The sequence below is a fragment of the Mirounga angustirostris genome, unplaced genomic scaffold (genome assembly GCF_029215605.1).
Source record: "Mirounga angustirostris isolate CCGP_5_RB_7025 unplaced genomic scaffold, mMirAng1.0.hap1 SCAF_5, whole genome shotgun sequence".
Taxonomy (NCBI): Eukaryota; Metazoa; Chordata; class Mammalia; order Carnivora; family Phocidae; genus Mirounga; species Mirounga angustirostris.
The window spans coordinates 89,342,924-89,354,338 of record NW_026991713.1 but is presented as its reverse complement, the minus strand read 5'-3'; the positions used below and the strand labels follow the sequence as shown (position 1 = coordinate 89,354,338).

The window sequence follows — 11,415 nt, the reverse complement described above, 5'->3', positions numbered from 1 at the left end:
CCGATAGCTGTTCTAATTTGCATTTTGTCAATGCGTTGTGCTGTTGCCAAGGCATAAAATAACAATAGTCACTTCCTCCATTTTTTTCCCCTATTGCTGCAAGACAAATGAAATGAATTATGCCTAAATTCTGCCCTGTGATTAGACTGGTTACAGAGACGAGGTAATAAACTAAATTCCCTGTGCTGTTTTCCTAATGAAAATGTGTCTTCCCTCACTGGCTGCAGGATCCTGGGTTGCTACAAGCTATTAATGCTCTAGACCTCCTCACCTTGCAAAGGGCTGTATTTTGTAAGCTAGACAACAGATCAGGGTAATTGTCTTAGCCTGTGGCGCAGTGGCTCTGCCACTTTCCTCTCTTCCCTGGTGCAAGTCACACTGTTTTACCACATGCCTCCCGGGAGCTGAAGACCCTGTCACTGTTTGTTAGGTTTCCTGCATAAACCACACCACAGATTAACTTGCAGCAAACGTGTATCTCTTCCTGGCTCTGGCCCGGCTATCATGGGGAAAACTGGGACCAGAATCAACTAGTACTTGTCAATTTATTGGCATCTTTTATAATTTCTACTTCAAAGCATAAGTATGAACTTAAGAGAGGGGGCGCCTGGGTGGCTCAGTCGGTTAAGCGGCTGCCTTCGGCTCAGGTCATGATCCCAGGGCACTGGGCTGCCTGCTCAGAGGGGAGTCTGCTTCTCACACACTCTCTCTCTTCCCCTCCCCATCACTCATACTCTTTCTCAAAAAAATAAAATCTTAAAAAAAAAAAAAATAAACTAAGAAAGGATGTCCAAAGGCAATTTTCCTGACATTATTATGCTGTTTTGAAGGGGTGGTCAGCCACTTGAAATTTCCCAAAGATGTAAATGACTGCTGAGACCAAGTCTAGTTGTGGCCATGGAACGGTCAGCTCCCAATCCACCTTCACGTTCACCTGCAAGGGTCTTTGTGGAGGAGGGAATCTATGGGAAGTGGGCCAGTGATTTCCAAACGAGGCTCCAAATCTCCTCTCTGCAGCTTCGACAAGAGAAACTCTGATTTAACCTATTTTATACAGTGGTATACTATATAAAATTCCAGGTCTTGAAAAGATGCTTTCTATGCTTTAAATTTTTTTCTACACTGACCTATGATATCTGAGAGTAAAGATAATGCAGGCTGTACAGAAGTCCAAGAGAGCTGAGTCCAAATTTAGTTTTTCTACTTACTGTGTGACTTTGGATATGCTACTTGACTCATATTTGAGTCTCAATTTCCCCATCTGTAAAGTGGGGTTATATGTGAAAGATCTTAGAATACTGAGTTCAGTTCTTTTTTTCCCTTCCCTTAGACTAGATGGGAGGCAGAAAGCCTTAGCATATGATACCGGCTTAAAGTAGGAAACTTTAAAACAGGACCAGGTATAGATATTAATTTCTCACCGTGTGAATATATTATTCCTTGTTTTTCCATTATCTGAAAGACTGTGTGTTCATTTGGGCGGGGGGGATGATGGGAATAACTAAAGTAGGACAAATTATGTTTCACTCCACAGCCAGGCTTGAGGGACAAGAAAAGAAGCAGGAATTGGGCCAAGAGTCTGGAACTACACTCAGGAAGGAAAGAGCCCATGGGACCAGCCTGGACCAGGACCATCTGGGCCTGGCAGGAGCCCTGATTCATTGCCCACCCTATCCCCACACCAAAGCAAAGGCGGTGTGCCTAAGGCTCTTCAGGAAGCATCTCAGCTATTAAAATATCTCGTTTGATACAGAAATCCAGATTCAGGACTTTAGTCCTCTCATAGCAACTAATAGCTGTATCTTTCCCCAATTCAGATTACAGCCTACTAAGTGTAGCTCTTAGTAACTCCTTTTAGCTTACCAGATTTTACTGGCTTTTTATTTTATCACCTTTTACAAATTTGACAAGGTAAACCCAAATATTTGGATACTGGAAGATATTCTTTGCCTGGTAACTATGCCCCTTCTCCACCAAAACACTGAGCGCTTCCCATAAAACTGAGCTCAGAGCACCAGCTTCTTCAGCCTCTTTCCTGTCCTCTACTCTGAGGACAGAAAGGAACCAAGAGGCCAGGAAAGGAGGTTGTGAGGTGATGTGGGAGTAGATGTTGGAGAGGTCTGCAGCCAAGAGGACACTGAGGAAACAAGATGGTGGAGAGAGAGTGGGTGAGGAGGGGGAAGATGTGAGTCCAGACTTGACATTTCTTTTCGGGACCCAGGACTGCTGGAAACACCACCTTTCTCTGGGAGTTGCCTATAGCAACTGCAGCTTTTTGTTTTTTAAATTTTGTTTTGTCTTAAATAAGGAAAAGAAGCCCCCAGAGAAGAGTGGTAGAATGGTACCTGCCTGCCCCTCCCACCTCCTTCCTAGGGGTTCTTACATAACTCTACAAAGATCTCTGACTAGACTAACTGGGAGGAATGCCCTTTGGGAAAAACTAAATGTCACAAAAGAAAATCACAGCCTCTAGGAAACCCCCCACTGCTGGTTTTAGGGTGTACTTTAGCCCGTAGGAGATCAGTAAGACTAGCTCCAGGGATAAATAATGCAAGCTGCACAGTTCTTTAGATTATATGTTTTCTGAGGCCACAGGCTATATCTAGGATTCTCCTTCATATCCAATTCTTAAAGTAGATGCTTACTAAATGTTTATTGAATGAACAGTGTCTTCTCCTACTTACAAACAGCCAGTCTCTATAGAAACCCCTTTATTGAATCCAGACTTTCGAATACTATTCCAGTCTGCTAGTGTAAGCATTGAGAGGAAAGTGAGCAGACTCAGCCCTGGTGAGATCTCTACATAACCCCTAGTGTAGCCTCCATAAATTTATTTTTAGAAAACAAATGAATCTCAATTTCCTATAGATTTTCTTAGAGGAAAATACTGAAAGGAACACCTTTTAACACTTAGGGAATCCACCTGAGATACAAAATAACCTGGAAATTCATCCATAAAATTTATGGAAATTCCTTAGAAGTAAGGACTCCACAGTAAAAACTACTCTTGACAGGTACAGACAAAGCTGAATATTAAGCCCTCACCAGATATGCAGAAGAGCGAGAGTTTGTAGATGAAGTCCCATCAAGTTAGAAGACCTTGGGAAACAACTTGAGCCATCATGACCATCCCAGAAAAGTATAAAACCAAAGCTATACAAGTTCAAAGTGATCAGCCAGTGTAGAACTGCTTGCTAGAACAAGAATATTCTTCAAAGAAAGATAACATGTTCTAGAGTATCAAAGACATCTCTACAATGCCAAGTGTATCATAAAAAATTACTACACATGCTAAGAAAGAGGAAACTAGAACCATTGGGTGGGGGGAGAAAAAAAGCAATCGATAGAAATTGAGCTTGAGATGGCCCAAATGCTAGATTTAGCAGATAAGGATTATAAAGTAGGTTTTATGTATTCTTAGAAATAAAAGAAAGTTATTAAAAAAATTAAAGAGAAATATTTTAATGACTGAACAGATAGTCTTAGCAGAGAAATGAAAGCTAAATAAAAGTATGAAATGTAAATCCTAGAATAAAATAACTGACAAAAAAATTTTTTGTATTAACAGCATATTGGAAAAAAAGATCACAGGGGTAGGGGTAGGAAAGCTGGTGAACCTGAATACATAATAACAAATTTTCCAATCTGAAGAATGGGAAAACTTTTTTAAAATTAAGAGATTCAGAGATCTTTGGGATGATATCAAGTGGCCTACCATACATGTAATAGGAGGCCAAGGAGAGGAAGAAAGGAGCAGAAAAAAGTATTGAAAGGAATAGGGGCTTCAACAATGGGAAAACAGGACTTAGTCATTGAATCCCAAACAGGATAAATACCAAGAAAACTACATCTATCAGCTTTATAATCAAGCTGCTGAAAATGAAAGACACTGGAAAAAAATCTTGAAAACAGCCAGAAGGAAAAGCATGAATGATGACTGACCGCCTTATCATTAGGAACAATGTAAGCCAAAAGTCAGTGGAATAACACTTTTAAAGTCCTAGAATAAAAAGTGGCAACCTAGATATCTGTATTCAGTGAAATATGTACTTTAAAAAGCAAGGTGACTCCAAGTTTGGGCCCAGATGGAATCAGAGAAATTGGATTTACCCTCAAGCCTGAAACAAAAAACAGGCCAAATGTATGACATTCATGAAAGAACAGTTTTCAAAATATTGGACAGGGGGCACTGAATGACTGTGATCATTGAAAGATAAAAATCAAGTGAAAAAACCCTAAAATTGCTCAGCTTTCTGCCTAGAGATTGTTTCCAACCTTCAGTGCAGGGAGGGAGGGCCCAGGTGGAGTTAAGCAGACTCCTTGAGTTGAAAACACAAAGCTTAAAGTGTAGCAAGGACAAAGGGACTAAGGTTCACAGCCCAGAGTAACGAGAGGAGAAAGCTGCGCTGCTGGGAAGAGAGCTCGGGAGATCTTTATAGGATGTCCACAGTCTTATGTTGAGTATGGATCAGTGCAAGTGTATGAGAAAATGGCCCAAGGCCGAGGAAAGAACTCCCTGAAAGGCTTGGAGGAACAACTGTCAGACCTCACACAGAACCAGGAATAGTTCTTACCATCGGCTAGAATAGAAAACATCCTAATTCATGGAACAATAGCTTGGGTACTCAAAAGGGTTTTGTCTCAATAGTGGGATAAAATTAGGTTTAATGCAAATGCTATTCAAGTTCCACCTAATAGAGGCAAGATCAGAAAGAACCAGACTCTTTCCAAGTAATTTAACAGCATCCCAAAATAAAGCAGGAAGATATTTATAGGAATACAAATGCATCCAACAAGGTAAAACTTACAAGGTCTTTCATCCAATTAAAAATCACTGGGCATACAAAGAAGCAAAAAAATAAGGCCCATGATAGAGAAAAAAAAAATCAATCAAAACTCAATTACTCATATGATAGAATTCATAAACAAGAACATTAAGACATATATTTTAACTGTATTCTCTGATTGATAAAGTCAAAGAAGAATTATTGAACAAACTGAGACATGGAAGATATTTTAAAATATCAAATCAAACTTTCAGCAATGAAAACTCTGATGTCTGAGATGAAAAATACAATGAAAGAGACCAAAAGCAGACTAGAAATTCCAGAAGACAAGAGTAATGAACTGGAACACAGCAACAGAAACCACCCAAAATGAAACACAAAGAAAAAGCACTGGGGAAAAATTAACAGAGCATTAATGAACTTGGGGAAACTTCAAATGGCCTAATATACATGCAACATACATGCAAACTTCAAATGGCCTAATATACATACAATTGGAGCCTTTCAATGCTAGAAAGGCAGGAGGGACCAAAAAAAAAAAGTAATAATTGCTGAAAATTTTGCCTTATTTAATAAAAACTGTGATCCCACAATCCCAAGAAGCTCGATGAACACCAAGATCAAGAAACAAGAAGAAAACTATGCAAAGGCACGCCATCATCAAATGGCTTAACACCAGTGAAGAGATCTCCACTTTGGCAGCAGCAATTAATTCAGTAGCAGATGATTCTAGTTTCTAGTCTCTGCCCCCCGCCACGTTTTCAGAACCAGCATCACGACACCCCCTCAGAGATACCAGCGTCAACTGTCCAGAATCCTCTCCTCAAAGCTTTCTGTCCCAGCTCCTCAGGGCATCTCACCTTCGTGCTCCTGATACACCAGCAGCACCAACACCAGACAGCACGTACCCCAGGGTTCTCAGTCCAGGCTTTCTAGGGCCCTTCCCCCAGGCTTCTACACGCTGATAAACCCAAACCATCCCTTTGCTCCCCTAGCCCAAGGGATGGAAGCTGCTTCCTATCATCACTACCTCTGTGATAGCTCAGTGTTTTTTTTTTCCTGTTTAACCAATTCTGTCTGTTAAGTGCTGTTTTAAGTAACAGAGAAGGATGATTACATCTTGTTAGGTAAAAGTATGAATTTTTCAGAAGGATTATATGGAATCTCAAATATGCATAGAAAAGTTAAGTATACAGGCTAAGTAGCCAGAATTGGAATGGGTTGGTTAACTGAGCTTTTTCAAATTTGCCCCTCTTTTCTCAACTTTGTGATTTGGAGCGTTGCCAGGTGTGTTCCCAACAGATTCTGCCCAAAGAGTATGTTATAGGCAGACGGGAAGCTAGAGGGGCACAAGGCACCTTCTCCCTTCTGTTCTACTTCCCGCTCATATTAACATCACCCTAATAATGGTTCTTCACTCTATAAGTAGCAGTTGATCCCCAGTAGGTTCCAGTTACCAGTTTGTTGGTTTTTTCCTGCACTCCCCACAGCAGCCTCATTATGCCCTCATAGAAATCTGAGTACCAGCTGGCTGGCATGGTCTCCTGAGGTCTGATTTCCACCTCTGTGGGGTTTTCTCAACTGAATTCTTCTCTGAATTCCTGAGGCCACAGCACCAGACAGGGTGTGCCCCCTTCTCAAAGGTCTGTTTACCAGCTGTGGGGTCTTTCTTCTAAACTTCTCAGGTGCCAGGGACCAAACTCCCCAGATGTCTGGATCCAAACTCTGCAGTACCTCTCCCTCAAGATTCTAAATTCCATGAATCCCAACTCCTTCTTCTTCTTTTTTTTTTTTTAAGATTTTCAATTATTTATGTGAGAGAGAGAATGAGAGGGAGAACATGAGAAGGGGGAGGGTCAGAGGGAGAGGCAGACTCCCTGCCAAGCAGGGAGCCCGCTGCGGGACTCGATCCCGGGACTCCAGGATCATGACCTGAACCGAAGGCAGTCGCTTAACCAACTGAGCCACCCAGGCGCCCCCAACTCCTCCCTCTGTCCCCACAGCCCGGAAGAAGACAACTGCTTCCTGCAGTGGCCACCATTGTGTTATTTTCCACTGGAATCTGAGAGCATAAAGACATCTTAATGAATTACACCAATTCTTTTAATATCATATATGCCACATTCCACTCAGGCTATTTTAACTTTTCTATTTTCTCTTGTCTTATCTCTCCATTTTCAGAGACTTTCAATAAGGGCTAAGTTATAAATGCGTGTCAGTGCGTATGACATGGAAAAGATCTAGAGTAACCTTCATCGTTCTCATGTTTGTTTCACTTTGTCCAAGGGACACTGTTTTAGGGAAGATGAGCAACTCCCGTATCTCCCATAATTAGGGGGGAAATGAGACCCTAGGAAGCTGTTTCCTTGTCTATAAAATACAACTCATAGAGTTACTATAGATACCTAAGGAAGCACTTCTGTGGAAGCACTTAGTAATCATAACTGCTGTCATACATTTGTTTTTACCACTGTGACCAGCTCTTACTAGATGCTAAACTATACTGGAAATCAGTTAAAAAAATAAAAAAATAAAAAAAGAGTGGGCCTCTGTTTTTCCCATTCTGCTCAACCCTGATCAGCAGTCTACATACCAAAGATCCCTTTTGCCAATGAGACAGAAGCCATTTATTAACATACAGCAAATACTGTTTATTGCAGACTTTCCAGCTGACTCATGTGAAAAAGGCACTATGAAAATTAATGAATCTAGATAATCTCTCTAAATGGATTTATGTTAAAATATACAACATTCTTACATAACATCTGTTTTATATATGTGAAATAATATAACATTTAATGACAAAAATTGTGTTTCCAAAAATAACATTTGTTGAAGGTTAAGTATCTTTCTTTTCTCTACCTAGAATCTTTCACAGGATTAAAATATACGTAAATTAATTGTTTCTTATCAGAAAAACTTGACACAGATAAACACATAAAATGGTCCCAATATCCATTTAACTACTCATATCAATATTCAGAACCGAGGCCTTCATTAAACAAAATACTGTAATGCACACCAATGCGGGCTACTTTCTGGGACACATTTTGACTGCATCTGATCTCTTTTCCACTTGTGCTTTCTCATATATAAGAACACAATACAGATAATAAGCAGAATATAAACTAAATCAAAATACAGGCTATACAAGGAATTGTGATCAACAGAGCCATGACAAATGAACTGTCTTGGGAATGCTCCATAGGTTTATATTTGCATGTCCAAGGCCTTGTATTTTACAGTTCATTAAATGTTCTGATATTTTTTTAAAAACTGTTGGCATTAAGAACTTTAAATAAATCTAAATATTCTATCATTGAGTATGTCAAAGAAGAGACCTAAGTAAGCAGAGGCTAGCCTAAAGTAAGCTACGCTCTGAATGACAGACACCAGTCATGGGCAAAACTGAAATTATTTCGATTTTAAGTCACGGGCAATATCTCTGTTTTGCTGCAGTAAATAAATTCACCGCTGTTAAAAGCTGCCTGCTTATACACTGAGATGGGGGATGAAATAATTAATCCAATGAAAGAAACCTCACCTGGGTAAAGCAGGCAAAATATTTCTCAAGGGCAAAACAGCTATTTAAAATTACTCAGTTTTAATAAAAATAATGGGCCAGGAAACAAGTCCTCCGCTTACTTATGTTTGCATTGTTTCTTTATGGCGATAACTTAAGTATTCTGAGAAATAAGAATCTGACATTCCCTTCATGGCTTCTTAAAACAAAGCATGTTGGAATAATGCCACAAATTTAAATGGAGTTTAAAAACAAATTAGTGACTGCTTCCCTCATCAAAAGACTCCACTCCCGAATCGCTAGCCGCGGCACTGATTTTCTCCTGTCGTCTCCGCATGATTTCTTGCAACTCGGAGCTGCCGCTGTTATCCTGAAAAACAAACATGGTTCAGACAAGATGGCTATGGGTTTGTGCAGGCTGCGGGTCCTGTAATGAAATGGTTCAGGGTTAAGAGTCCTTTGTTTTTCTTCGAATATCTCTTGGGGAAAACTGAAGGCTGCCCTTCATATAGAGTGATGCTCCTGGACTTCGCTAATATATCACATTAATCATTTTTTCATTTATTAAGTGTCTGAAGGCAATTCATTCACCATGCCTTTCACTTGGACATGATAAGGATAAATCAATAATGTATGTGGAATGCTCTAGATTCCCTGGGAGAAATAAGATATGTGTACAATAAGCATAATAAGATGGTAAATTATCGAAGAACCCTCTTAAGTCAAGCGAGATCTGCCCTTAGGGGATTCTAAATTAGGCTCAAAGACTGGGCTCAGGGTACAGCAAGCTTGCTTCAGACTACAGGAAGGCTCTGACCCTCTGACCTCATGGCAGCTTTTCTCCTTGCCACGCTCTAATTACCATCCCTGTGCACCCCTCCTTATTCTGCTCTCGTCAGTTTCTGGCAACCCAGGTGAGTCATCTAAAAGATGGACTAGATGCAAGAGAAGGGTGTGGTGGGAGGGCAGCTGAGGAAGATGAAGAACCTCCATTCATATCCAGAGGAAAGGAAACGAGAGACCAAGAGGAAGTGTATGATGAGGGCAAATTACAGGCAGTCTGACTCAAAGGAATTCAGAAATTTTGGAACTTTCTATCATACCCTTGAGAAGGAAATTCATACACTCTCAATAAAGTTAAAATGCGTAATGGTAAAAAAACTGCCTCAGAAAAGATACAATCCTCATTCATATTCAATATACAGAAAGCTTAATACAGAGTACGCCCAAGATCCACCTAATATGGAACTCCCAAGATCAATGTTGTAGGAAAAGTTTCCAAGAGATAAAAATTTCTCCTGAGAGTGGTTACAGGGTTGCATTCATGAAGCCATTTCACTCTGAGTTATTTCACTGTTGAATTTAGAGGATATATCTGCTAGAGAAAACTATGTATCAATTTTACGCCAAAGCCAATACCCTTTTATTTGAGTCCAAGTATAATTTCATGAAAGCTATTAAGAGCTGTGAGCTATAACAGTTTGAAACTACTACCCTTACACAGCCCATTTTAAGAAGAGTAGGATATGGGAAGCTTAAGGATATTCAATCTAGAAAACATTTCCTCTCCTCCTTTCCTACCTGCAACTATGACTAAATAATTATTCTTCAGCATTCTCTCTTTCAATGATTCCTACCTAATATTTTCCCTCTGATTTTTAAATATATAACAAGACCTAAGACCCACAGCCAGGATTTTAAGACCTTGTAACCAGTAGCCTACTAGAATCTCCGAACTAAATATTAAGAACAGGCAAAAGAGTTCTGGCCTCTTAAGGCATTTACTCACTCAGGAAGTGAATGTCCATTATTGTGTCAAAATTTAAATTCCTACAGAAGTAGTTAATGCATATAAAATGAGAACATTAGGCTTTTCATTAAATGTCCAAAAGCATATGTTCCAAGCTTCATGTTAGAGGAGCATTTATGATAAATTAATCTCCCTGCAAATGGTCACTGATGGTCTCCAGTAATCAATTATAAAAGTAGAGTCAAATTTAATTCAGCTCTGTATGAAAGGGAAATTGACCACTATGGACATAAACAGTTGATTTCAGAGCTTTCAATTCACAGTCCACACTCTTGATTAATGCAGACAAACACCAACTTAGGTTGACAAGTCATACCTCTAATGCAGCTTTTTGTACAGTGATTTGGCTAAAGACTCTGGACCCTTCAGGGCAGACTGTCCTCAGTTCCTCTTTGTTGAGAGAGAAAAGTTGTGCACCGTTTAATACTCCAAGACTATTGACAGTCCTGAAAAAGCATGAAGAAAGAAAGAGAAATATATCATTAAAAATATTATCTAGATAGGGGTACCTAGGTGGCTCAGTCATTTAAGTGTCCCATTCTTGATTTCGGCTCGGGTCATGATCTTGGGGTCATGGGATTGAGCCCGGCATCCGGCTCTGCACTGGGCACTGAGCCTGCTTGGGATTCTCTCTCTCCCTCTCCCTCTGCCCACCCCCTCCAGCTCACGTTCTTTCTCTCTCAATAAATAAATAAACAAACAAACAAACATATGCATATATATATATATGCCATAACCTCTCTTTTCTAAGTGTTCCATACAATGAAACTCTTGTAAAATGGTACTACAGTGCTTATTCAAGGCAGTGACAAGAGGGACTTTCATGATGACGACCCTGAGGCTATAGAAGATGATTATAAAGTATCAAAAAGGAGCCGACTGTAGTTAGTATCATTATTGCTGAGTACCAATTCCCTGAAATATGGTGTTTCATAGGGGGAACAGATAACTTTCTAGTAACCAGGCAACTGACTAACCAATGTATCTCATTTTTCAGTCATGTGGGTATATGAGTTTATAAAATTCTCTTAAATATGTATTATTGAAATAGTTCCTTGTATCAAATACACATAAAATATTTTCAAATTTTTAGATTGTGGATGAATTGTTGCCATGGGTTTACTAAGGGAAAAGCTCTATTAGGTTATAATCTATGATAGGTAATTTATCTATTTTTTATTTGGCTGAGAATCTATATCCGGCAGCAGAACATTCCACTATATACCCTCTAAGGTCTGGGGAGTCCAGCTAACACCTTAGTCCTACCCTGTGTAACCAGATGAGGGCAAAAGAAA

At 39.7% G+C, this 11,415-nt stretch overlaps 1 protein-coding gene across 6 annotated transcripts in view; it reads right to left on the bottom strand.

The window, feature by feature from the left end:
- Window positions 1-6,790: 6,790 nt before the first annotated feature.
- Window positions 6,791-11,415, bottom strand: part of EPS8 (EGFR pathway substrate 8, signaling adaptor) — a 177,930-nt gene continuing 173,305 nt past the window's right edge. For all 6 annotated transcript variants that reach the window (XM_045873804.3, XM_045873803.3, XM_045873807.3 and 3 more), the window contains 2 exons: window positions 10,437-10,566; window positions 6,791-8,680 (listed from right to left, as the gene is read on the bottom strand). In XM_045873804.3, coding sequence (XP_045729760.1) covers window positions 8,567-8,680; window positions 10,437-10,566 — 244 coding nt within the window. In that variant the 3' untranslated portion in view covers window positions 6,791-8,566. The remainder of the gene's footprint in view (window positions 8,681-10,436; window positions 10,567-11,415) is intronic.